Raw genomic sequence first — 24,031 nt, forward strand, 5'->3', positions numbered from 1 at the left:
CACACGTGCATACTCACGTGCTTTCATTTCTGGGCTTGTAGCCTTAGGGCCCCAGGTTAGATCCACCCTGGAAAATGATAAAATGTGGGTATCTAAAAGGCTTCTGAGTTTGGGCTAAGGCTGCTCTCTCCTCAGGTAAACTGTGCTAATCTCTCTCAACAGGGCCATAAACTGGCTGAGTTGCTTGTGCACCAGTTGGTCTCCATCCTGCTGAAGATGCCCTTTTGGTACCTGCTGCTCTGTGCAGACCAGCCTCTCTACACACATTTAATAATTATAAATAATACAGTCTCAGGTCTGCATAAATTAGATGTCAGTGTAGCTTGAAGGTTTCAGTTTATAGAAAGAGGCTTTCAAAATCCCTGAGTTATTTGATATACCAAATCAATAGCTCATTATTAGAAGCAATTCAGAGACAAGAGAGAGAAGGAATAAGAGTTGTAGAGACTAATGCGGATAGGACAGGCCCCTTTGGGTTGGGTGGAGCTGGGGACCAGGGTGACCCAGCAAAAACTTAGCAATCACAGCTCTACCAGTCATATGCAGCATCACGCCAACCCCTCCTGAAAGGGGATTCTGCGCATTGGATCAGAGAAAGCACAGCTCAGACCCCAACTCCCAGAGCATGGTTTGTGTCACAGGCCAAAAAAAAAAAAAAAAAAAAGGCTCTGCAGCAGGAGGTGATGGGAGGGCTGATGTCAGGGCCAGAGATGGTACCTGGAGAGTAAAAGCAAAAGCAGAAAAACAAAACAAAACAAAATACATTTATTTGGGCTGTGGGCTCACATCTTGCCTGTAGAGTCAAGGACTGGCTCTGCCGACTATCAGCTGTGTAACATTGGGCTGTCGCTCAATCTTTCTGAGCTTCAGTTTCCTTCTCCGAACCAGGTGTGGATACAGTGAGCTTCCTCAGCCTCCAAGTCCTCCCTGTCCCTATGTCAGGATATCTACTCAATCTGCGAGATGCTTACCCTTATGTTCTTAACATGTTCCAGTCATCTGTCACTCTTAACAAAGCCAAAGCCTGTCCGCTGGCCTTCTTTTCAGGGCAGCACAAATACTACTTCTGGGATTCACATTAAGATAAGCCCATTGCTCTTAGATGGAGCCTGTTGGCTGGGATAAAACCAGAAACAGGGTATCTGGCACACAGCCTGGCGTATACATGCTCAGCATGTGGGCACTGCTACTGCCTTTGTGGTCACCACTGCTACTGCCATGCCAGCGGGGGCGGGGGGGGGAGGAGTGGGGTGGGGATGGTGGTGTCAGAGTTCTCTGCTGGTTACTTAGCCCTTCCTGACAAAGGCCTGGCCTCCCCTCCTCCTTCCTTTACACAGATAGAGAAAGTGTCCTACACAGCTGTCATTGTTTTGGATTCTCTATGACGCAGGAGCTCACCCTCCCTGGCCCTGCTCAGCTGCACACATCTTTCCTCCCTTCACAACTCCCTCTCTCCGAGTGTGACAAAACTGGAATTTTGAAGGAGGGGGAGAGCACTCCATCCAGCGTGCCTGGTTATTTTTCAATTCTGCCTTGCTGACTAACACAGCATTTCCTAATTACAACTCTACTAGGAAGCTGTACAGTTTCATTAAAAAAAAAAAAAAAAGAAAGAAAAAAACCCACCCAAATTCAGGCCTCACAAAAATTCTCACCTTATAAAAACAAACACATACACAAACAAAGCCAATCCAATCAAGCAGGTGTGCTGTGCCCAAGAAGGACACCCATGCAGCTGGAGGCTGTGTGCCAGCAAAACAGGATAGGGTTAAGATTCTGGAATCCAAGGCCAAGACTAGAATGTATGCACCAGCTGTGTGGTGCTGGCCAAGGAGGTTGGCCACTCTGGGTCATGGCTTCCTTGACTGTACTGAATATTTTGGCTCATGAGGTTACCGTGTGGATGAGGGGATATGGATGGATGTTGGTGCTCTGTAAGGTGTGTAGCACTGCCAATGTCACCTTTGGGAAGAGGTCATTATATCTGGGATATAATGGGGTTTGGAGGTAGATGAATGAGGTTTATCTGACCCACCTTGGGCTTTGTCCTTAGTGCCCATTAGCTGAGGGTTAATCTCTACTAGCAGATGTTTCTTCCTCCAGGGGCACCAGGACTTCAGCCAGGGCCACAGAACCCTAAAAGCCTAGGAAATAGAAAGGGCTCTATCGCTATGTGGGAAATTCTAGGCATGGGGGGGCAGTTGAGACTCTTAGATGATGACCTTTCAAGAAGAGGTCTAGAATGACAACAGATTCTGAGAAACCGGGGTCATCTCATTTTATTCTTAGGTGAAGAAATGACACCCCAGAGCCAACTCAGACGTTGTCTTGGAGTCCCGGTCTGCTCTGATCACAGGCCAGTTCTATTTCCCAGAAGTGGCTGAAATAGCTAGGTGACAAGGAGGCTCCACAACACTGCCTATCTCAGGCCTTAGTGCTGGCACCTAGCAGCCGGTCACTGGCTGAGGGCCAGCATCTGGTCATAGGCACTCTCAGAAGCCATGCTCTGTGGCCTCAGCATCTGACTGTCCTTTTGTGTAGGGTGGGAAGCAGCCAGAGTCCAGCCACACTGCTGTAGATACACTGAGGAGACCAGGGAGCAGGGAGCTGCTTTTGTACCCGTTCACGCAGGCAGGCGTCCTTGGACGCAACAAGGCTGCGGGCTGCTAGAGCTTGCCTCTGCATGGGAAATAAACACTGTTCCCTTCAAATCTGAAGGACTTTGTTTAGCTGAGCTCAATTCCGGAGACTGTCACCCTGGCAACGAGTCTTTGGGGGATTTACATCTCATGCATCACAACAGAGGAAGAGCCTTTCAGCAAGTAAGGACGGCACAAAGACCATAACACAACCTTCCCCCATCCCGGGAACACTGCCACAAAACAAAATACCAGAATCAGGAACAAAAATCTCCCACAGCCCATTTGGCCTTGGCTGGCAATTAGCCAATGAGGAATTTAAACTTAATCAAACTTTCATGTCTTCTTGTAAAGTTCAGGAAATCAGTAATTGGCTTTATAATTGAGTTTTCTGATCACGTATCAAAGGACTGGGCCCTGCCAAAGGCAAAGGAGTAGCCTGTCTTCAGTAAGGACAGCCAGAGACCCAGTGGAGGCTCTAGGAGGCAGGGCAGCAGGAGATACTGGTTGGCTAAGAATAGAGCCTGTTATTTATAACCAGGGGTGAGACCATTGATAGTGAAGCTTTGCCCTTGCAAAGTGGTCTTCCCCAAAACCCAACCCAGAAGCCCAGGGTTCCCTGTGAGGAAAGGTAGCCTTTGGTAACTGTAGCAGCACACATCGGGTAGACAATGGGAAGAGGAGGCAGGGGGATATGCTGGTCACAGGAGCAGTTCCAGAACATAGGGAGAAGAAAGACTACTGAAGGGGTAGAAGAGGCAGCCAAGGTTTCACTTACATAATGGAAGGGATCTGGTGCTTCATATACACACACACACACACACACACACACACACACACACACACACACACACACACACACTGAGGGAGACAGAGGAAGCCCGGGATGTGCAGCCTGGGGCACTGACAGCCTTAGGGAGAGTGTCAACAGCCACATCTCAGCTCTGACATACCCAGCTAGGTGCTGGGTCCTCACGAGTGTCACCATCATCACCTCATTGCATCTTCACCACAGCCCAAAGAGGAGGGTGACTTATTATCTCCATTCCACACTTCATAAAAATAAGGCTGCAAGGACAGAGGTGGATGTCCTGGGAGCTGGGAGTTGGGCTGTTTAAGCATCTCCTTTACCTGCAGATATTCCCCCAGCACTCAAAAGTAGGGTGAGGGCTAGGCGGAGAGCTTGAGAGCTTACAATTCACCATTCGCCAATTAATGCACTCAAAAACATTTCCTTTCCTACAGGCAAGCTACGGTCTATACAGACTTGACAAAGAACTTGTGTGCATGATATAAAAATCCCAATGGCAGGCAAGATTACTCACCTGGTAACTGACGACGTGAGTTTGATCCCTGAGACCCACACGGAGGAAGGAGAGAATCGACTCCTGAGCTGTTTCTGACCTCCACATGTCAGTGCGTGGTGCTACTGCCCCAGTAACTAGTAAAACTTTAAAAGTCCCCTTGTAATTCATGAATAAGACTCTAATGAATGGTGAGAATAAGAAGTTAAAGCATCTTACAGTAGAATAACCAAAAGGCATATTAAAAAGCGTTAAATTTCCTGAGTCATCAGCGAATAGAAAAAGATGAAAAAGAATAACAATTCAAATGTCGGTGAGAGTGTCTCAGAATGGAGTCTCACACATTTCTGGTGGAGCCATTCTGGAAAGTGCTTTTGGAATTTTATACAATTGTCATACTCTGTCATATGACCTAGCAAAACTATCCCAGCAACATGGGAAGTGTGAGGCTCAGAGACAGACGAGGCACTCCAAGAGTGACCTCCTCAGTTACTGCCAGAGCCAGAGAAGGCACTCCTGCAGTTAGAATGTGGCTCTGCCACTCAAGTAGCTTTGCTCATTGATAAATTGGTAGTAATAACACCTATCACAGGGTTGTTGGTACAATTCAATGATACAATATGGTGTTCCCTAACAATCTAAGTATCTAATGTGCATCAAACACATACTCTGTGCCAGGTTCTATTGTCAATCATTTGACATAACAACTGCCATGCTCTTGGCTTGTGTTGTGAGGACAAGCTACAGAGAAGGGAGCAGAGAGGTCATACAGGTAGCACACTGGGACCACACATCAAATAAGGTAGTCTTGCACTTGAGCCATTTTTATCCCATACAATGTCCCCAACTTGCCACTGAAGTGTCAATTTTATTTACCCATATCTGTATAGCCTAGAAACTAGTCTTCTATGAAGTATATGTGAAATTATATATTTGATATGTTGGTGATTTATTTTCAATAAACATTAAAATATATACAACTGAAAAGTTGAAGTAAAAGGCTGACCTTCTACCACTGAAACTTGTACTTCACCAAAGTCTATATGCCAGGCCAGGGATCTGCTAGCATCACCTGGCAGATGTCCCCAGATCTCTGCCTGGCACACAGAACGAGGAAGAAGGCTCCAGAGCCACCCCACATGGCATACTCATCCCATGTCAGCATTTTTTGGAGCTGGGGCTGTTCTGTCACAACAGTGGGAAGCTCTCTGAGTTAGCTAGGTCCAAGTACTAACTGGCAACAGACAAAAGGGCCAAGAGACCAGGCCTTTAACTACACTGGCAGCAGTTTTCCCATGAGTTGGCGGCAATCTGGTTAAAATACACACCAGAGGTATCTGGTGTGCAGATAAGAGCATGGTGTCTTTTCTTCCTCAAGGAACAGTAGGCCCTTCCCAGCCTCCTCTCAAAGTGTGACTAGGAGACCGAGTTTTGACCAAAGGAATGAATGTATCCTGGCTCAGACATAAGTCTGTACCCTTCCCTGTCTGCTGGCCTGCGGCAGGAGTTCAACAGAAGATTGAGTGGAGCTGAAGGGACAGCAGAGCCACTCTCTACTGCACCATGGGACAGTGTCCCCCACTATTATCCACACTTTCACACTGAACCGTCATTGGTAGAAAGTGAGAGAATTTACTTCAATGCAAAAACCAGAGCCTAGATCTAGGAAAAAAGGGACCCAGTCCTCAGAGGCCTTCCCATGGGGCTATGCTAACAGAGTAAAATCTTCTGTAATCCTGGCTTTCTATTCTATCTCCTCTATGGCCCAAGTTTGGGAGGACTGGGGTTGAGAATAATGAATGACAATACAAGTCTATAGGGAACTCAGTTCTCTGTGGTAGCTCTGGGAGGCTGGGGCGTCTAGGTACAGCTAGACCTGCAGTTTGAGAGGATGGGGCAGCTCAGAGACTGCAGGAAGACAGTGCTTTCCTGGGCTGACCTGGAACAGGAGCAGGAGAAGCCTTTCAGTTGTGGAGAATGGATTGGAGAGGTGCACACTCTCAGAGCAATCGCCTACTAATGCTATTCAGCCTTATGAACTTGTCTCTGTTCCTTACACCCAACCAAGGACACAGCCATGGGTCTTTCTCTAACACACATGCATATGTACACATCATATAGACATAGACACAGACACACCACAGACACCGACAGATAGATACACACCACTCAGATACGGGTGGACAGACACACACACACACAGTGCTGTAAGGCCCTGAAGGAAATAGCTCCCAGATGCCGAGTGTCAGGGAGTCAGGAAAAGCTTCCAAAGGAGATGACTGCAGAGCCAGGATCTGAGACTGGTAGGTTAAGAGGAGACAGCTTTGATAAAAGCCACAAGGCCAAGGGCTAGATCTCAGAAGCATCTGTGAGGGGCAGGATACTGGCTACATACAACTTGGGAGTTCATTTTGGCTGTTGTGTGGAATGGATTCCAGATTCTGGGCTGGGGGCTGGTGAGGCTGTGGAAGTTGGAGAGTAGGGGCTTGGGTGCAGATGCTGTCTGGGAGCCTGACTAGAGCAGAGATATCTGAGAGGACCATCTCATCTCCGCTTGGTGAGCTTCACATGCCCGCATGGTGCCATGGAACACTTGTTCACGTGCTTGGCATTGGAGGTGTGGGCTAATCAATAAACTATGTGCAAACTGTTTGTGACAGTGCCCTCACCCACTTGCCCAAAGGGCTCCTGGTCTTGGCACTCTCTGCCTTTTCCGTATGTTCAGCCATCTCACTAACCAAGCAGAGTTCCTGAAAACCACCTCCAGCAATCAGCCACTCAGGGAGCTGTGTGGCTGATCAGACTGCAACTGACAGCTTGGACGGATCTTCTTCTCTGCCTGTATCCCCAAGACATGGCTGCCCTTGACACAGACAGTGACTGTAGCACTCGAGTTCAGTTGCCTGACTTAGTAGCCCCAACTTCATGTGTTGGTGGCTTGTGTGTAGAAGGGTAGGAAACACATCCTGAGCATATTCTTCGGCATACTCTGAGCAGGTATTGAGAGGCAACAGAGATGCTGGATCTTTTGTAAAAGAAATTTACAAACATCTACCTTCGTAAGCTACTGGCAAATGTGGACAGAGCTTCCTACCCGAGAAGCCAGTCCTGCCTGGGAGACATCTTCTCACAGGGGAAGAGACTGAGGAGCCAGCGCCCGGACCAGACATGACCACAGGGCTGTTACCTGGGACACTCTGACCACAGCACAAGACAGTCTCGTTTCCAATGCAAACCTTCCCCTCAGCCTCTTTCCTGAGAAGCCTCTTGTCCAACCAAGTTCTGTCCTCTTCCAGTCTCAGGCGCCCATGCTTTAGCACTTAGCAAGATGGCTACGTTCTTTTCATCTATTGTTGATTTATGACATGACATAGACTAAGGGGTCAAATCCTCAGAGGAAGAGCTGATTTTCAACTTCCTGACAGCATTCAGAGTGCTCCACTGGGTGGGTGCCATCTCCTATCGGCCCTTTTCTGGTGCCACAGTGCCACACACATTAGCTGCTCAGAGGGGCTCCCCTCCTGGCTAGTCACACTGTCTGGAAGACCGGCTCTTCTGCTGGGAGAGCGTCGTCTTCAGTTCGCTGTGCCCTGCATTTGGAGCTTGTGCTTTCTTCCCCCTTTGGACACAAAGGAGGGCCATGTGCTTAGCTACCACCTAAACTTAGTTACTGAGTTCTTCTGGGAGAACTGACAGCTTTTCAGGATTTCTGTCACTGCAGTGGGGGTGGGTGGAGGGGGAAACCTTAGCTCTGGTTCTTGAGTTTTAACAGATTAAAAAAAAACCAAGAGGCTGCAGGGCAAGGGAAATGTCTGTAGTTGAGCAGGCAGTGGGGACAGAGCTGGGCTCTGCTTTTCTGTGAAGGGTCAATGTTCTTCCTCTTGCCCACTGAGTTCAAGGGTAGAGTACCTCGGGCCAGGATGGACTACACCAGATCAAAAGTTCAGGGCCGTGTCTTCTGATTATTTTGGGGTCCTAGGCAACCTGTGCTCTTCATCCTCCTGACAGACACCAGAAAGCCACACTGAGGCCTGCATGGTGCTGCATGCCAGTAACTACAGTACTCAGGAGGCTGAGGCAGAAGCTTTGTTAAATTTGAGGTCATCTGAGGGTACACTACGAAACTGTCTTTAAAAAGAAAGAAGAAACCGCACAAAGAGGACGCCACCTTCTATCCCGGCTCTCCACCAGGGCCCGAGGTCTGAGAGATAACGATGGTTTTCCAATTCCTTCTCCGCTCCCTAACACATACTTATCCTCAAGAAAGCAGGCACCAAAGGCTAGGATTGGCCCTCTTCCTCCAAGATAACTTGGAAGCTTCTGGATGTAAGGCCGTGGACCCAAGGACAAGCTTCTTGGTTCTTGCATGGCCAAGATGGAGACACTTGGGCAGTCTCCTAGGTATGGAGATGGGGTGGGGGAGCTCTGTTGCTCTACAGGCACCTTGGCCTTATCTTTCAGTAACTAGCTATGACCAGGGCACTGTCGACCTTTGAGTTGCTATGGCACTGGCCTTTTCCTCATTTTTCAGTATTTAATGATTCTTGGATGGGAGGGGCACAGTCCAGCCCCTGGTCTAAGACTGTGGGTCTTTGGTGGGGTATGGATGACCTGGTCTCACTTCCTCACTAATAGTGAGCATGGTGCCTCGGTTTGATCACTGACTATTAGAATGTCCTTTGACCAGCATTTCTGAACTACAGACTGTCATCTACAAATGAGGATGCTAACAGAGCTGACATACCACTCATGGTCCTGTCAAAAAACACAGTGCTATCATGGGGGCAAAAGAGAGGGCTGAGTGAATTACTACATGACACAGACTGTCCAGGACTGCTCCTTTCTGCTATTCTTGGAGGCAAACCGAGTGCAGCTACACTGAAGGATGATGGCAGGAGAGACTGTGGCTGAACCTGGGCTTCTTAACTACAGGCCGATCAGTCCCACTACGGTTTTATGCCATGACATAAAGGAAACAGCAAGATAAGCAGTTGCCAAGGTCCTGGAAGGATGCTTGGATACCAAGGCCATGGAGCAGCTGGGAAGGTAGTGTGGGAGTGTGACTCTTGCTCCCCATTACAGTTGGGGAGAGGCTCACATGCAGGAAATCTCTGGGCCAGATCTAGGCACCTGGTTTTCATCCCAGCTCTGCTGTCAACTGACATTACTAATTTGAGTGAATCTCTTTACATTGTGCCTCCTGTGTTCCCTTGTATGAAAGGAGGGACCTGGTTATGAGGGTTACTCAGAACACAAGAAAGTATGTGGGACATGGTGCCATAAGTCAACAGGCCTCCTTGCTATGGAATTCTGGGTGCTTAACACGGGGAATGTAAGCTGTAGTTCCCACAAACAGATGCAGTCTCTATCGCGACAGGCACCCTGAGAGGTGAGATGCAGTCATGATGGAGGAAGCCTGACTCAGCAAAGGACCACAGACCCACAGCAACGTGCTATACTTGGGATTGCCACAGACAGTGGGGGATGGCCTATCAAAGGAAGAGTTAGGTAGCTGCTGAACCTCTTCTGAGCAGGTGGGAGGAGTGCTGAGTCTCTGAGGTCGAGTGGCTAAGGACCAGTCCTCTGGTGAAGCCACTGAGGTACAAGCTAGCCAAAGCAAGGTCCTTGCCCTGCAAGGAAAGGCTGGTCCTCAATCTGACATCTGGACCAGGAGAGAATCCTGGGACTCAGATTAAAGTTTGAAGCAAATTGACATGATGAGACCATATCCAGCCAGAACTGCGACTCTACTACACACCAAGTCAGTCTCTAAACATTGCTTGTCACTGGGTCTTCCCTTAACTTAGATACCTGGGGCTGGCTACACTCTGGAGTCTACTCCTTGACTTAGTATATGAGTCACACAGGGTAAAGGCCTCTTCCTGGGGAGGATATATGACCCGGGCACACATCCTCACTAATGCTGAGCCATGCTGCCTGTGTTAGACTATTTACCAGCGGAGCGCCCTGTGGCAGACTATGGACTCCCATGTTAACCCTCCTGCCTCGTGGCTGCGGGTTAGCAGGGATAGTTAGAGTTGCTTCAGATCACAATGAGGGTAGAAACCCTGTGTGTGACAGAGCAGCATAAAGGAGGCTTCTCCCTGCAAATACGAAAGAGGCTACTTTGCATATGTTGCTGTGATTTTGGGCATCTTTGTTATGGCAGATGAGCCGATATCCTGCCTGAGAAACACTGATATTATTTACATCTTACAGATGAAGAAACTGCCTGGGGTCATGTGAGCCCCTTGCACCCTTGGCCCTGTCTGACTGCAAAGGTTGTGTGCTGTGGTTCTCCACAAGAAGAAACGCTATTCTGTGACCTCAGTACCACATTCTCGTTGCAGAGTGGAATGTCTGGACTTGGTTCCATGGGGAAGGTCTCAACCTTCCTAATGTTGTGACCCTTTAATGCAGTTCCTCATGTTAAAGTGACCCCCAACCACAAAATTATTTTCATTGCTACTTCATAACTGTAATTTTATTACTGTTATGAATTGTAATGTAAATATTTGTGCTTTCCGACGGTCTTGGGTGATCTCTGTGAAAGGGTCATTTGACCCCAAGTAGGTCATGACCTACAGATTCACAACCACAGACTGAAAACAGAGCCTGAGCTTTGGCCTGCAGGTCTACTGTTCCGACAGCCATCCTGTGCTAGGGAACATCTTTCTATTCTTTGGTCAGCTGTCATCAGGGGAACGAGCTGGTCTGGGCTCTGGGTACCAAGTGGGGGCTATGATGGGAAGTACAGCATGAAGGAAGACAGAAGGCAGGAGAAGCAACAGGGTCCCAGAGAGCTGAGCACTGAGCTATTTCAGGAATCTGCCCTGGGGACCTCAGGCCAGAGATCTTGGGGGAAGGGAGTTTGTCTGTGCAAAAGATCCTAGTCCACATGTCCTCAGGAAGCCATGGCTTCTTCTAGGCTGCAGAAGAAAGGAGGAAGAAGAGGAGTTGGGTTTGCTAGCACATGGGCCAGAAAGGGTCTATGGGCACCAGTGGTGGAGTGTGTTACTGCAGCATTTTCTGGACAAGAACTGGTTTTGATTATTTATCACGAGTACATAATCTATCCCTGACTTACAGATGAGGGAATTGAGGCTAGGTAGGGGTGGGGTTGAGTCAAGCAGGCAACTGAAGAAAGGAGGTAGTGACATTTTGGTTGCATAAGTTGGCAGTGGTTTCTTGAGATGCAGGGAGGTCAGAGCTCTGCCAATAGGGTCTCTACTTGCTCCCCGACAGACATCTGCAGGGGTTAGCATCCTTTGCCAGGCGACACCATGGGAAACCAGGAGGGGTACTGTGACAGGCAAGCTACAGGCGGACCCAGAACAAGGTCTCTGGCCTGACAGCGCTCCTCTCCACCCCAGGATGTAGGGGTCTCATAGCCCTTTCCTGTTGTCACTGTTCAGCTGCTCTGTGAACTCTTCCCCAGCCGTGGTAATCCTCCAGAGCAAACCGAGGTTGCTTACAACCTGTAGTGGCTGCGCCAGAAACAAAGCCATACGTCTGCATGCCTAGGGGCTCTTCTTCCATGGCTGCTCCACCTCCTCCTGCTGCCTTACCCTCTGTTCTTGCCTTCTTGACTCTTGGGTGCCATGGACACTGGGCTTCTGTTAGACTCTCATACCGGGTCAGGAGCCCCTGTTTTTATAGCCTTTGCATATGCTACTCCACCTCCCTGACTCTCTCCTCCTCCCTCCTCTCCCCTCTCATGTCTTTTACTCTAGCTTTTCCTCCTTTTTATTAGATAGCTTGTCCTCTGCAGATCAGGCAAGGCCCCCTATTCATCTCCCTAAAACTCTGCTGTGTGTGTGTGTGTGCTTCTGCTTACCAGCTGAGTTTGGGGCCCAGAGGCCTGTTTGATCTTGGTTCACCATTGTGTTCAGTGCTTAAAATCCTGTTGGTGTACAGCAGGACATAGTAAATATGTCTCAAATTAATGAGTGAATGAATGGATTAATGAATGAGTTGATGCTGTCAGGAGAGAGGGAGATGTTTTCAGTTGGAGGGGTGGGGAATGGCATTCCTGAAATAAAGCAGCTGCCATTTCAGGAGTGCTTGCTTCGGGCCAGGACCTTCCAGGCTGAGATACCTGACAGGGTGACTCTAACCCAGTGTTCCCCACATTGCAGTCATGCAGCCTTGTTTGCTATTCTCCTCCTTTCTTAGCCTTTCCTTCCCTTCTTGTGTCCATGTCTTTGGGCTTTTCTCCCAGGCCTTACTGGGCCTGATTCAGAAGGCCCCTATGTTCCTCCTTGTAAAGTGAAGAAAGGGGCAAGCGTTCGGGCTCCGCATTTTCTGGCTTCCCTGAAGAGATGGCACGATTTCTTTGCCCGTGGTAGCTCAGTGGCCCTCGGATACTGTCCTTCTGTCTGGTTTTGAGCAACTATGACACTTGGGCTTTTGGACCTGGCTGGCCACCATACACGTGGTGAGGCAGGTCAGTAGGAAACCCGCCTTTACAGAGCTCTTAGATTTCCAGTTCACCTGGTGGTAATTCATGTTAGCCGGGCAATCCCGTGAGTAGTTGCTATGGTCAGTTCTGGTTTTCAATGAGAAGCCCAGCTAGCGGTGAGCCTGAAGTACAAAGGCAGCATGCGGTAGGGACAGAACCCCCAGCCTGTCTAGTTTGGGAATCTGGATGACCTCACCTCTCCCAGCAGAACTACAATGAGGCTCACCGTGGCAGTCCCAGCTGTCTCAGACAGGTTGGGAAAGATCCCAATCTCTTGACAACTGCCTATCTCCCCCTTTATCTCCAACCTTACCTTGCCCCTTCAACAGCCTGAGTGAGAAGGAAGGTGAGGCCAGGAGAGTGGGAGGTGAACTTGGGATCCTGGAGGGCCCTGGCTGTCCACTATGGGAATAGAAATACTGGTTCCAGGCCAGCTTGGTTATCATGTACATACTAGATGGAGCCTGGCTGGCCTTCCATTACCACATGACTCCTCTCCAGAAGACACAGAGGCACAGCTGTCAGGGCCCAAGTCAAGGAAAGACTCACTGTGGCTTACGATGGCCTCCTCAGCATCCACTTCTCTTTTATTGTGATTCCTGGTTTTCCTATGGGAAATCCACTCTTATCCTAGGAACCCTCAGCCAATCAGAGTCTTATCCCTTGGTCCAGGTAGTTGATTCAGTGCCAGGCCTCGGCACTAATTGGGCCGATAAGATGGCAGATCCCAGGTCTTGTGTAGTACTCAGGGGAGAGATGGCCCTTGTGCAGCCAGTTTTCCGACTGGTGGAGAAGCCCTGCTGTGGAGTCAGAGACACCAGGTGAAAGGAGCCTCACCTACAGCTCTGCTGCTGGACTGGTTAACCATTGGCCAGCTGACTGCCATTCCTGTTTTCTATTTCTGGTTCTGAGGATCGAACCCAGGACTTTGTGACTATGAGGGAGAGGACTCTTCCAACGAGCTACGTTCCAGCTTTCCAGAGGGCTGCTTCTTATTTAAATAAGCCAGGTTGACTGTGTCTTAATCACTCGCAACCAGAGCTTCCTAACTTACCACTAGAGGTTTCTGGGAGTCAATGGCAGACCACTGCTGGCTCCCAGCTGATACAGAGGGGAGGTGCTAAGGAGGAAGGAGTAGTAGTAGCCATAATGGCTATGGGTGTTGAACGCAAGGTGGACACTGCTTCTAGCTTCCAGGAAGGTGTTGCCTAAGGGTCCACGCTTTCCTGGATGGCACTACCGGGAGGAGGTAAGGCTGTGTAGGGGACCTTAGGTTACTGGAGAGATGCCCTTGAATTGACAGTGGACCCTAGTTCCTTCTTAGTTTTCTTTTAAGAAGTTATTTATTTTATGTGTATGGGTTTACCTGCATGTATGTTTGTATACTATGTTGCCTGGTGCCTGAAGAGGACAGAAGAAGGCATTGGCTCTCCTGGAACTGGAGTTACAGAAGGTTGTGAGCTTAGGAATGTGGACATTAGGAATTAAACCTGAGTCCTTTGAAAGAGTAGAGATTGCTCTTAACCCCTGAGCCATCTCTCCAGCCTCTGGCCCCCTTTTATGACAGGGCCTCATTATGTAGCTCCTGCTGTCCTGGAACTCACAGAGATCCTCCTGCCTCTGCCTCCTGAGTGCTGGAGTTAAAGAGGTGTGCCACCACGCCCAGACCTTTTAGTTCCTCTTGATCTCTGGTACATGATGTGAGTTTTCTTTACCATGTATCACTCACCTTTAACATGGCACACCCGTTAGTAGACCATCTTGGCCTAGGTGCTCCAAATCTGTGAGCCAAAATCAACCTTTTTTCTTGCAAATGAATTTCATTGGGGACTTTATTAAAGTAACAGAAAACTGAGCACATAATTCTATCCCAGGTGAGACACTGCAAATCCCTTACATACACTTAGTGGGATCTCCACACTGGGGTAGGAGCATACTGCCTATGCTATCTGTCTTCATGAACCTATGACTCATGTCTTCATTCACATAATTCAACAACACAAAATGCACCTTACTAGTTCAACAGGCTCCTCTATGTGTCCGGGAAGAAACGACTCATTTACAAAGGAGCATGGGCCAATACTGGGCAAGGATCAAATGAGGCATGAGATATAGCCCCAGAGAGACCTCTCGGGGTGAACTGTTACAATGCTCACCACAAGCTTCAGCCTGTGTCCCATGATAGGACCATGTGGCCAATGCTGCTCCTGTAAGTTAATAAGTAGGCAAATTCTATACTTATTTTGTAGGGAACATAACCCTATTCCAGGGGGCTGGAGAGATGGCTCAGGGGTTAAGAGCATTGCCTGCTCTTCCAAAAGTCCTGAGTTCAATTCCCAGCAACCACATGGTGGCTCACAACCATCTACAATGAGGTCTGGTGCCCTCTTTTGGCGCCCTCTTCTGGCCTGCAGACATACACACAGACAGAATATTGTATGCATAATAAATAAATATATTTTTTTAAAAAAACCCTATTCCATTACATTTGTGGTAGATCTCAAGCATATGTACTTAAAATACATCAACATTCTGTGACCTTGTTTTTGATGTTCTCAACTTTTCAATATTCCAAAACTCTGTCATGGCTAGACAGGGCACACTGTCTTCTAAGACAGTGGGGCCTTTTGGAAGCTTATCAATTTAAAGCCCATTCTGAGCCCAAAGGAGGTACCCAGGATATTCCCTCTCCAAAGACGAGGTCCTCCTGTGGCAGTGATGGGACATGGGACCCCAGACACTCAAGGAAAGTGATGGGTAGGAATCACTCATCCAGCTTAGCAAACCTAACATGCTGGAGAAGGGTGGGACAAGGGTACCAGGGCTATGTTTTGGACATCTGACCCTACTTGCTCATCTGGAGAAGTCTTGCCTGGACGCTCCTGCCAACAGGCTTGTGCTCCAGGATTCACCTGCCACTCAGCTGGTTTTTCACATGTGATACCTCTTGGGACAATATTCTAGCTTCTGAGCTGATGTGGGAAAGCAGAGGCAAGGAATGAAGAAATCTGCAAGGAATGAAGCCATCAGCCTGAGGATCCATCATCATTCCTGACCTTTGAATGAGGTCTCATACAGACTTAGTACATCTTTGTTGTTTTTATTTAATTCCTAACTTCAGGGTTACCTGCTGGCTCTATCTTCAAAACTTCTTTCCTCTAGTAGGTCCTGCTGGAGTGGCAATTGTGGAGTAAAGAGAAGCCCAAGGTTGCCCCACTCCTTTCTGCCTCTAGACTCCTTGTAAGTGTGTGATATTGTCTTCCTTTGAACCAAGAGCACCCAGAGAACCATCCTGGTGCTGGACAGTTGTCAAGGTAGCCCTGGGAGTGGTAACTCTTGGGACCCCTCTCCAGCAAACAGTGCCTATCCCCATGGCTTAGGCCACTGCACGTGTGGTTATGTTTGCTTGAAGCCAAATGCACCCCACCTTGCCTACTGAAATCTAGGAGTGACTTACTCAGGAGGAGGGGCTGCCACTGCAGCTGAGGTCTCTTGCATCTCAGCACATGGACAACACAGTTATCAAGGGCAAGCACTCCAGTAGTTTAACTCAAATGTGACTTCTTCAAATATGCAGGAGTCCTGCTCAGTTTGGACTCCTATAGAAATGTCCTTCATCTCTGAGCCTGGCCCACATCCTTTGCTGGTAAGCCACTGCCATGTGGTGCTTAGGTAGGCAGGGAAAGCTAGGCTGAATGCTGGGAGAAAGAAGGGTGGAGTCATGGAGAAGTCATGGAGCTCCCCGGAGACAGACGCTGGAAACTTTACCCATCAAGTCACAGCCATGTGGCAATATACAGATTAAAAGAAATGGGTTAAATTAATATAAGAGTTAGCCAATAAGAAGCTAGAGCTAATGGGCCAAACAGCAATTTAATTAATACAGTTTCTGTGTGATTATTTTGGGTCTAAGCTAGCTGGCGGCTGGGAACCAACAAGTGGCCCTCCTCCAACAGCAGAGGTGACATCTGAATCCAACCTCCATCACTTTCTAGTGTCAGGCACATGTTAGATATGTATTCTATTCTCCAGCAGTTTATAATTAAGAGAATTCAGTATGTGCACAAATATTTTTTAAAGAAGAAGCTGATAGCATGCTTACTAGCCAAGGCTCACAAGTTCAAGGCGTTCTTTGTTCTTGCACAGGCGAGAAAGGCTAAGCTGAGGAGCAAGGAAACAGGAGAGATTTAATCACAGTTTTAGGTGACAGAGGAGTGTCAGAAGCACTCAGGGCTGAGAGGTGTGGGGAAAACATGTCTTTTCATGTAGAGGCTCAATGAAGCAGATGGCTGTGTGGAAATGTGGTTGGACTGAGGCTGTGCCTGCCGCACTTGTGAACAAGAGGGGAACTCTGCAAGACCTGTTTGGGCTCTTTGGCCATTGAAATGAAGGTCCCAGGGCCACACACTATTAGACAAGGTAGTTCGGAGAATTTCTCTGAAAGGATCCTTCACACAGAAAGAGAAGTTTATGACAGGTCTGGGGAAGCGGCTCTAGTTCTAGAACGGGTTAGAGGGTAGGGCAGGGACAGGAGGCAGAGGGAGACCTCACCTGAGTCTTCCGCACTGTCCTTCCTCAGCTTCTGCTGTCTACTGTTCCATTAGTTTATATTTTATATATGTAAATCATATATTTCATATCTGTTTACACACATGCATGCATGTGTGTGGTAAAATTTATTAACACGGATCATTCAAAGACTACTTCTCCACTGTCTTGTTAAGGAGTCTTCAAACTCGGCCACTGTCCTGACTTGTCAGTCCTCTCTTTCACAGCGCACAGGCCAGCCGAGGGCCGAGGTGGAGAGAAGGGAGTTGGGGAATTCCAGCTGGAAAGGTGAAGGCAATTTGTTCCAGGATAATGGGTGATGAAGGGGGGGGGGGGAGGAAAGGAATGGAGGGGCACAGAGAAAGAGAAGATATGGCGAGAGGGAGATGGTAGAGATGGTGTCCCTTACAGGTAGACAGCAAGGGTAGAAGGCAGCAGAGGGAGGGGAGCCATGGGAAATACAGGAGGGACAGGCAAAGGTAGCCTGTGGCTAGGGGCAGAGAAGACGGTCTCTGGAGCACCAGGCACGAGCGCAGGGTGAACTCAGGGGTGTGGGGCTAAAGCAGACACCAGGAAGACAGGGAAGGAAACCAGAGAACTGCAGCAGGTGCCACTTTTTTGGTTCCCTTTTCAAATTCTTTTACTGATTAAGAAGATTGGACAGGATCTTGCTGCATTGCCTGGGCAGTCTCAGATTACTATGCACCTGCTTCGGCTTCCCCAGTGCCAGGATTACAGGTGAGTACCATTCCTAGTTTAGGAGTACGCTTGCCTGGTTGGCCTGAGCCTGTTTATATGAGCCTTTGCTGTGGACTGTAGTTTTCTTAGGCAAGTATGTCTCTGTGTCCGCATGCACACTTGGAGTGGAAGGACTGTGGGTGCATCACTCTGTTGTTCTCTCCACTAGTAAAACGACAGCAGTAGCAACCAATGCAAGACAACTGTTAGGGTTAAATATCAAACAGTATTTCTTAAATAACAGGGCACATTACTTAACACAGATCCTAGAAGATAAGATGCAGAAGCCTCCACTCCTGGAGCTCCTATGCCTGACACTTCCTTCATCTTCCTGTTTAGGCTCTTGGTCCTAAAAGCGACTACCAGACAGCATTTTATTTCTCCGCCTCAGGCTGCTCCGGCTCCAAGCTGGTCACACAAGTTCTCGGTCCTTGTTTTTGCCCAATGTCAATGCACCACCGAAGCCATCCGTTCCTCTTGTCACTATTCCTCCCTGTGCTCCTGCCTTTCAGACTGCTCACCTGACCCCACATCTCTGCTGTCACAGACTCCAGATCTGTTCCCCACTTTGGCCTCTCTTTGATGAGGCCATCAGGCTGCCATCAGGATTGCCTAAAATTTCACTTCACCCCATCCCTTTCTAGCACGGTCTATCCATGGTTGCTTCCTGTCAGCACTGATTGGCTACCTTCCAGGGCTTACCAAATCTGACTTACCTATACTGGTTGGCTGCTTCAGCCATGCCCCTCTCCCACAAATGGGGACTTTTCAAACTATACCTAGACATCAATTACTGTAGTCTTTCCTTCCCCTGAGGAGACTCCTTTGACTATCTCAAGAAAATGAGGTCACCTAGATAGATGGGGAAAAAAAGGCAAACTTCAAGGCAAACTAGAAACGGAGGCAGCTGTACTATAACAGGATGTCACATGACCACCCAAGACCACCGGGGACACCATGGCTGATCAAGAGGACCACTAAATGTTCTTTGCCCTATTAAGATGGCCTCTCCATATCATTAATGTCATAAAATTGCCGATTCCTACTATGCAGGTGACACCATGCCGCATATGGAAAGCCCCAAATAAGGACATAACCAGGAGAAACCTGACTGGGAAATCCCACCCCATTCTCTGACCATGACCCTGCCATTCAGTTCAAGAACAATTCTCCCTCCATTAAGATTCACCATAAGCAGAGCAATCCAACACTCAACAGCATGATCTCTTCAGAGGCCTCCATTCACACCCTGAGTGTGTACCTCCGTCCTGCAATAACTGTTCTCCCAGTTGCTCTCTTTGTCCACCTGTCTCTGAATTCTTTCTGACAGTGCTGGGAACCGGGAAACATCTAGTGAAGTTCTCAATCTGGTCCTTCCATCTTTGAAACCTACCCAGCCTTGACCACAGGTAACAGAAAGGCCATGCTCAAGTCCCATCTTCCTAAGATGACCAGCTCCTCAACCTTCATCATCAAGCCATTGGACCTCTGCAGCATTTCACACAAGGACACACAAATGAGCAGTGTACATCTGGCCATTACATTACAAAATTTCAGGTACTGCCCTTTCCTTAGAATGGGAAAAGTAAGAATATAATTCTATTCAAGGGATGATTCTTGATGACCTACTATGTTCTGGTAGAATAAACACAGGACTTAGCCTTGTATCTGGAGGGAGCAGGGGCTCAGCGGACGAAAACTCCTTTCATGCCGCATTTGCTATTGCCGTGAAGACGAACGAGACCCTGCATTCATCTCCAGTCACTGTGTTCCAGTTACCCTGCGGCTCCAGCAGGTTCTTTCTGATCATCACTTTCTCTGAGCACTGTTCCCTTTGTGCCCACTCCTGCACCCAGAAGGCATGGAGAATGCTGTCGGGAACACTACTGAAAAGCCAGAGGCACCCCTGTTCCCCTTCTAGAGAAGAACATGCAATACACTGTCAGCTTCCTGGCCTGCCTCTGGGGAGGGCAGACAGAGAAAGGGAGAGGTCTGTCAGGACTCTGCTGCCCACCCTAGGCAGCCACCCTGTCAGCCACCTATTACTCTAGGCCCTGAAGTGTCAACATTAGCTGAGGTGACTCTGAAATTAGGATTTGTGCATAGCATACTAAACTTTACATGTAAAGTTCTCTGTCACAGATAATTTGTCAGACCCCGAGAAGGGCAGAATAGCTTTCATTTGTGAGGTAGGGAATGTCTATCAGACAGTGAAGTCACCAGACACTCAGAGGATCCACTGTGGTCTCGCTGTGCGGGGGTCTCTAGCTGCTCCCCTTGGTTGTGGGTGGGGACCAAGTCCAGCTTTTGGGCAGAATTTTCAGGTTGTTTTCGCACCTCCTCCTACCCTCCCTCCTTCCTTTCATTAAGCTTTTCCACAGGGGTTGTGGTTCAGCCTTGCAGTGGGTGCAAACATCTGCAAACAAGAGCCCTCCACAGGCTTCTCAGGAAACAGTCCTTGAGTCAGAATGCCGACTCTGCAGGAAGGAGGGCCTCACAGCTCCCAGGAGAGGCAGAAGCACACCTCTGGTGTGAGGAATGAGGGGCAAACCAATGGCTGCTTCCCTCCTACAAGGTAAGGACAGCTCTCCTCAGTAGGAAGATGGCACCTAGCAAAGAGAGCTTTGTTCAATAAATATTCTGCTATTCAAGTTCATTGTTCAGGGGCAGGTGTTTAATCAGGCTATGCTGATTCAACTTAAAACATTCTCTCACTCTACAGAGCAGATCAGGGATTTTTTTGAGGGGGGCTTTTGTTTGTTGATGACCTTCTGGAGAGAAATGGAGAAGTCCCGAATTTGCCAGGGGTTGGGAAAATGGCTTAGGTTGATGACTACTGCCTCCCTCCCCCCACACAGAGGACAAGCTCTCCTGGTTCCAGCAGGCACTGTCAGGAGGAGGGAGAGCCAAAGGCTTCTTCCCTGTGCCTATGGCCTCAGAGACTTGCTTACCTTTCTCTCCTTATCACCATACTCCACGCCCAAAGTATCCATGGCCCGGACAATGGCTGCCAGAGACTGGATGGTGTTGCTGTAGACAACAGGCTTGTACTGCTTTACATCTTCTCCAGAGAAGCCGTCTTCATGGATGATCCTGTAGGAAAACCACACCTGATGAACACAGTGTCCTCAGTCCACATGGACAACACAGGGCAAGCCCTGCTTTACAGGGGAAAACTGGGAGAACCAAGTCCTATGGGGATGCTGGAGTTGCCCTATGTGGGCTGTATAATCTAAAAATCAAAATGAAGCAAAAAACCCACTTATTTGAGTTACTGGACAATGATAACCTGAGATATAAACCATTGAAAACATTATAGTCTTCAATTTAGTATCCAGGGAAAGGAACGGGGAGTTGGGTGGGGGCTGAAGCCAGCTGAGAACACTGCAATGGGAGCAGTGAGCACGACTGCTCAGCAAGCGCTTGCTGCTGCTGCTGACTTACATGCACTCAGAGAGTACTACTCAAGATTCCTGCAAGAACTCAGCAAATAAAAGATATAATCTCAATCCGTCAGTCAAGCCCCACCCTCTCCATTGGTGGGGACCAACCCTGCCACCTAGTGTACTGCTAGGTGAGGACCGTCCTCCAAGAGGAGATGGCAGCCATAAACACAGATCACTCACAGTTCTTTTAGCGAAGGTAGGGTGATGTGGGATTCCCGTTTGTATGCTGTGAATATGTTTTATTACCATTGGTTAATAAAGAAGCTGCTTTGGCCTATGGCAGGAAAACTAAACTGAATGCAGGGAAAAAGAAGGTGGAGTCAGGGAGATGCCATGTAGCTGCCAAAGGAGAAGGATGCCAGTTCCTTACTGGTAAGCCACAGTCTTGTGGTAATACACAGATTAGTGAATGGGTTAATTTAAGATATAAGCGTTTGCTAGGAATATGCCTGAGTCATCGGCCAAACAGTGCTGTAATTAATATGGTTTTTGTGCGATTATTCAGGTCTGGGTGGCCGGGAAATTAAAACACAGTCTCCATTTACAGTAAGGCGATGCCTTGCTACAGGACAATGGCTTTACTCTGTAACAATTTGTTCCTTGTATTTGTTTAATAAAATACTGATTGGCAAGTAGCCAGGCAGGAAATATAGGCGGGGCCACCAGGCAGGAAGTAGAGGTGGGGCCTTGAGAACAGGAGAATTCTGAAAAGAGGAAAGCTCACTCTGCAGTCATCATCCAGACACAGAGGAAGCAAGGTGTGACTGCCTTGCCGAAAAAGGTACCAAGTCGTGTGGCTAACACAGACAAGAATTATGGGCTAATATAAGTTACAAGAGTTAATAAGAAGCCTAAGCTACTAGGCCAATCAGTTTATGATTAATGTAGATCTCTGTGTGTCTTTGGGACTGAAAGGCTGCAGGACTGGGTGGGACAGAAACCTTAGCCAACAACGCCCGGCTTAAATGAACAACTACCCTAGTCCAGGCACATGTAAGATACCATCAGAAGAAACGCCAGCAGAGGGCATGTCCCTACTCTTCCACAGCTGGTATTAGCCAGAGTCACCCTGTCCTGTTGACAGAGTCCACACAGTGGACAGATCAGAGGCAGTCTATGACACAAGCTCATAGCTGGCAAGAATCCTGGAAAGAGGAAACCACATCGAAATGGGCAAGAATAAGCATAAATAGAAGAAAAAAAAACAAGTTTTAAGGACAACATTGGGGGATATTTGGGCTTTGACAGACGGTGTGAACCATTTTAAGGCCACATTTCCAGAATAGGAATTAATACCACATGTAACACACACAGGATTCAGCATGAGAGCTGAGCTTTCCTTCTACCTCACCAAGGCCTCTGTCCGTGCCTTCATTACCTTCTTTCTGTCATGGAGAACACCACAGACAAATATCTTGAAAACAGCCTTATTGAGATTAATTTCATATACTACACAGTCTGCTTGCCTAAACCATGGAGCTCAATATTTATTTTAGCAAATTCACAAGATTGGACAACCATAACTACATTCTAACTGTAGAATGGTTTTTTTCCCTTCATAAAAGTAGCCCTGTACCCATCACCAATCACTTTGCATGCCCACTGCAATCCTAAACCACCACTAAACTATGCTGTTTCTATAAATTTGTCTAATTTGGGTTGTCTATATAAATGAAATTATATGATATATTTGTGTGTTTGTGGCTGGTTCTTTCATTTGGCAAGTCTTTTCAAGGTATGCCCATGTTATACCATGTCGTGGGCATGCATACCCTGTTCCTTTAATAATATTCCTTTGCATGGGTGTACTACTATTTAGTCATCCAGTTACCAGTTGATCGTCACTCCTGAGGCAGAGTGAGAGTAAGTGCTGGCTATGGGTCTCCATTCTGAGTTTCTCCAAGAAGCAGAGCAGAACGACTCTGTTGCCATTTTGTGGGTTTGATTAGCGCTAAGATTTTATAAATCTTTTTATTTGAAAAGATTTATTTTATTTTATGACTATTTGCCTGCAAGCGTGTAAGAGCACCACATGTATGTCTACTGCCCCCACAGCCCAGAAGACAGTGTCAGCTCCCTTGGAACCGGAGTGCCAGAAGAGAAACCACTCTTAGCTGCTGAGCCATCTTTGTAGCTCTTGCAAAGGCCTCTTGATGAAGAATATAGTCAAAAACCTACAGGTTTGTGAGCCCAGGGAGTCCCACAGGGAAACACGAGCTCTCTGCATTAAGGCAGAGAAGTGAAGAGAACAAAGGAAAGCAGTGTGCTCCACCAGTGGACTGCAGGCACCGGGCAGCACGGCACAGGCTGGGGGAGCCAGGCCGCCATGGGTTCATGGGCTGCCGAGATCAGGGTCAGCACTCCAAAGTCAAGGCAGCTGGAGCCGAGAGGAAACTGCAGAAAAAGAGTACTTGGCGTCTGTGTGGGGCTCCTAGGGGTCTCTGGCTGAATGGCTGAGACTCCACAACTCACAAAGAAGAGCGCCAGAGAGGGAATGAACTTCAGAGGCTCGGAGGTTGAACATTTACTTGCCAGCACACCCTCAAGTCAGGAGATGAACCTCCAAAATGCCAGAGTAGAGTTCCTGGGGATACTGGAGCTTTCAGCGGAGATGCTAGAGGCCACAGGAACTAGGTTAAGAGTCCTATGGCACCCCAGGCCCTCCCGACAGTGCTAGGAAGCAGGTCTGAGAAATACAGCTGCCCACACTTAGCTACCACCAAAGAGTAACAGAATAAAGACACCAGTCTTTCAGAGAAGATAGCAAAATCTAGATGCTCAGCAGAGGAATGTGCATGGTACTGCCTTCCAGTGGGAAACCCTGGCTCTGCAGACAAGCAAGAAGGTGTGGCTCATATGGCTCACAACCAAGAGCAGCATTAGCTAACTCAAGTA

At 48.2% G+C, this 24,031-nt stretch overlaps 1 protein-coding gene across 3 annotated transcripts in view; it reads right to left on the minus strand.

The window, feature by feature from the left end:
• Positions 1–24,031, minus strand: part of Gnao1 (G protein subunit alpha o1) — a 146,429-nt gene that overhangs the window by 45,040 nt on the left and 77,358 nt on the right. For all 3 annotated transcript variants that reach the window (XM_057754387.1, XM_057754386.1, XM_057754385.1), the window contains exon 3: positions 20,642–20,783. In XM_057754387.1, the coding sequence (XP_057610370.1) occupies positions 20,642–20,783 (142 nt within the window). The remainder of the gene's footprint in view (positions 1–20,641; positions 20,784–24,031) is intronic.

Source organism: Chionomys nivalis, chromosome 21 (assembly GCF_950005125.1).
Source record: "Chionomys nivalis chromosome 21, mChiNiv1.1, whole genome shotgun sequence".
Taxonomy (NCBI): Eukaryota; Metazoa; Chordata; class Mammalia; order Rodentia; family Cricetidae; genus Chionomys; species Chionomys nivalis.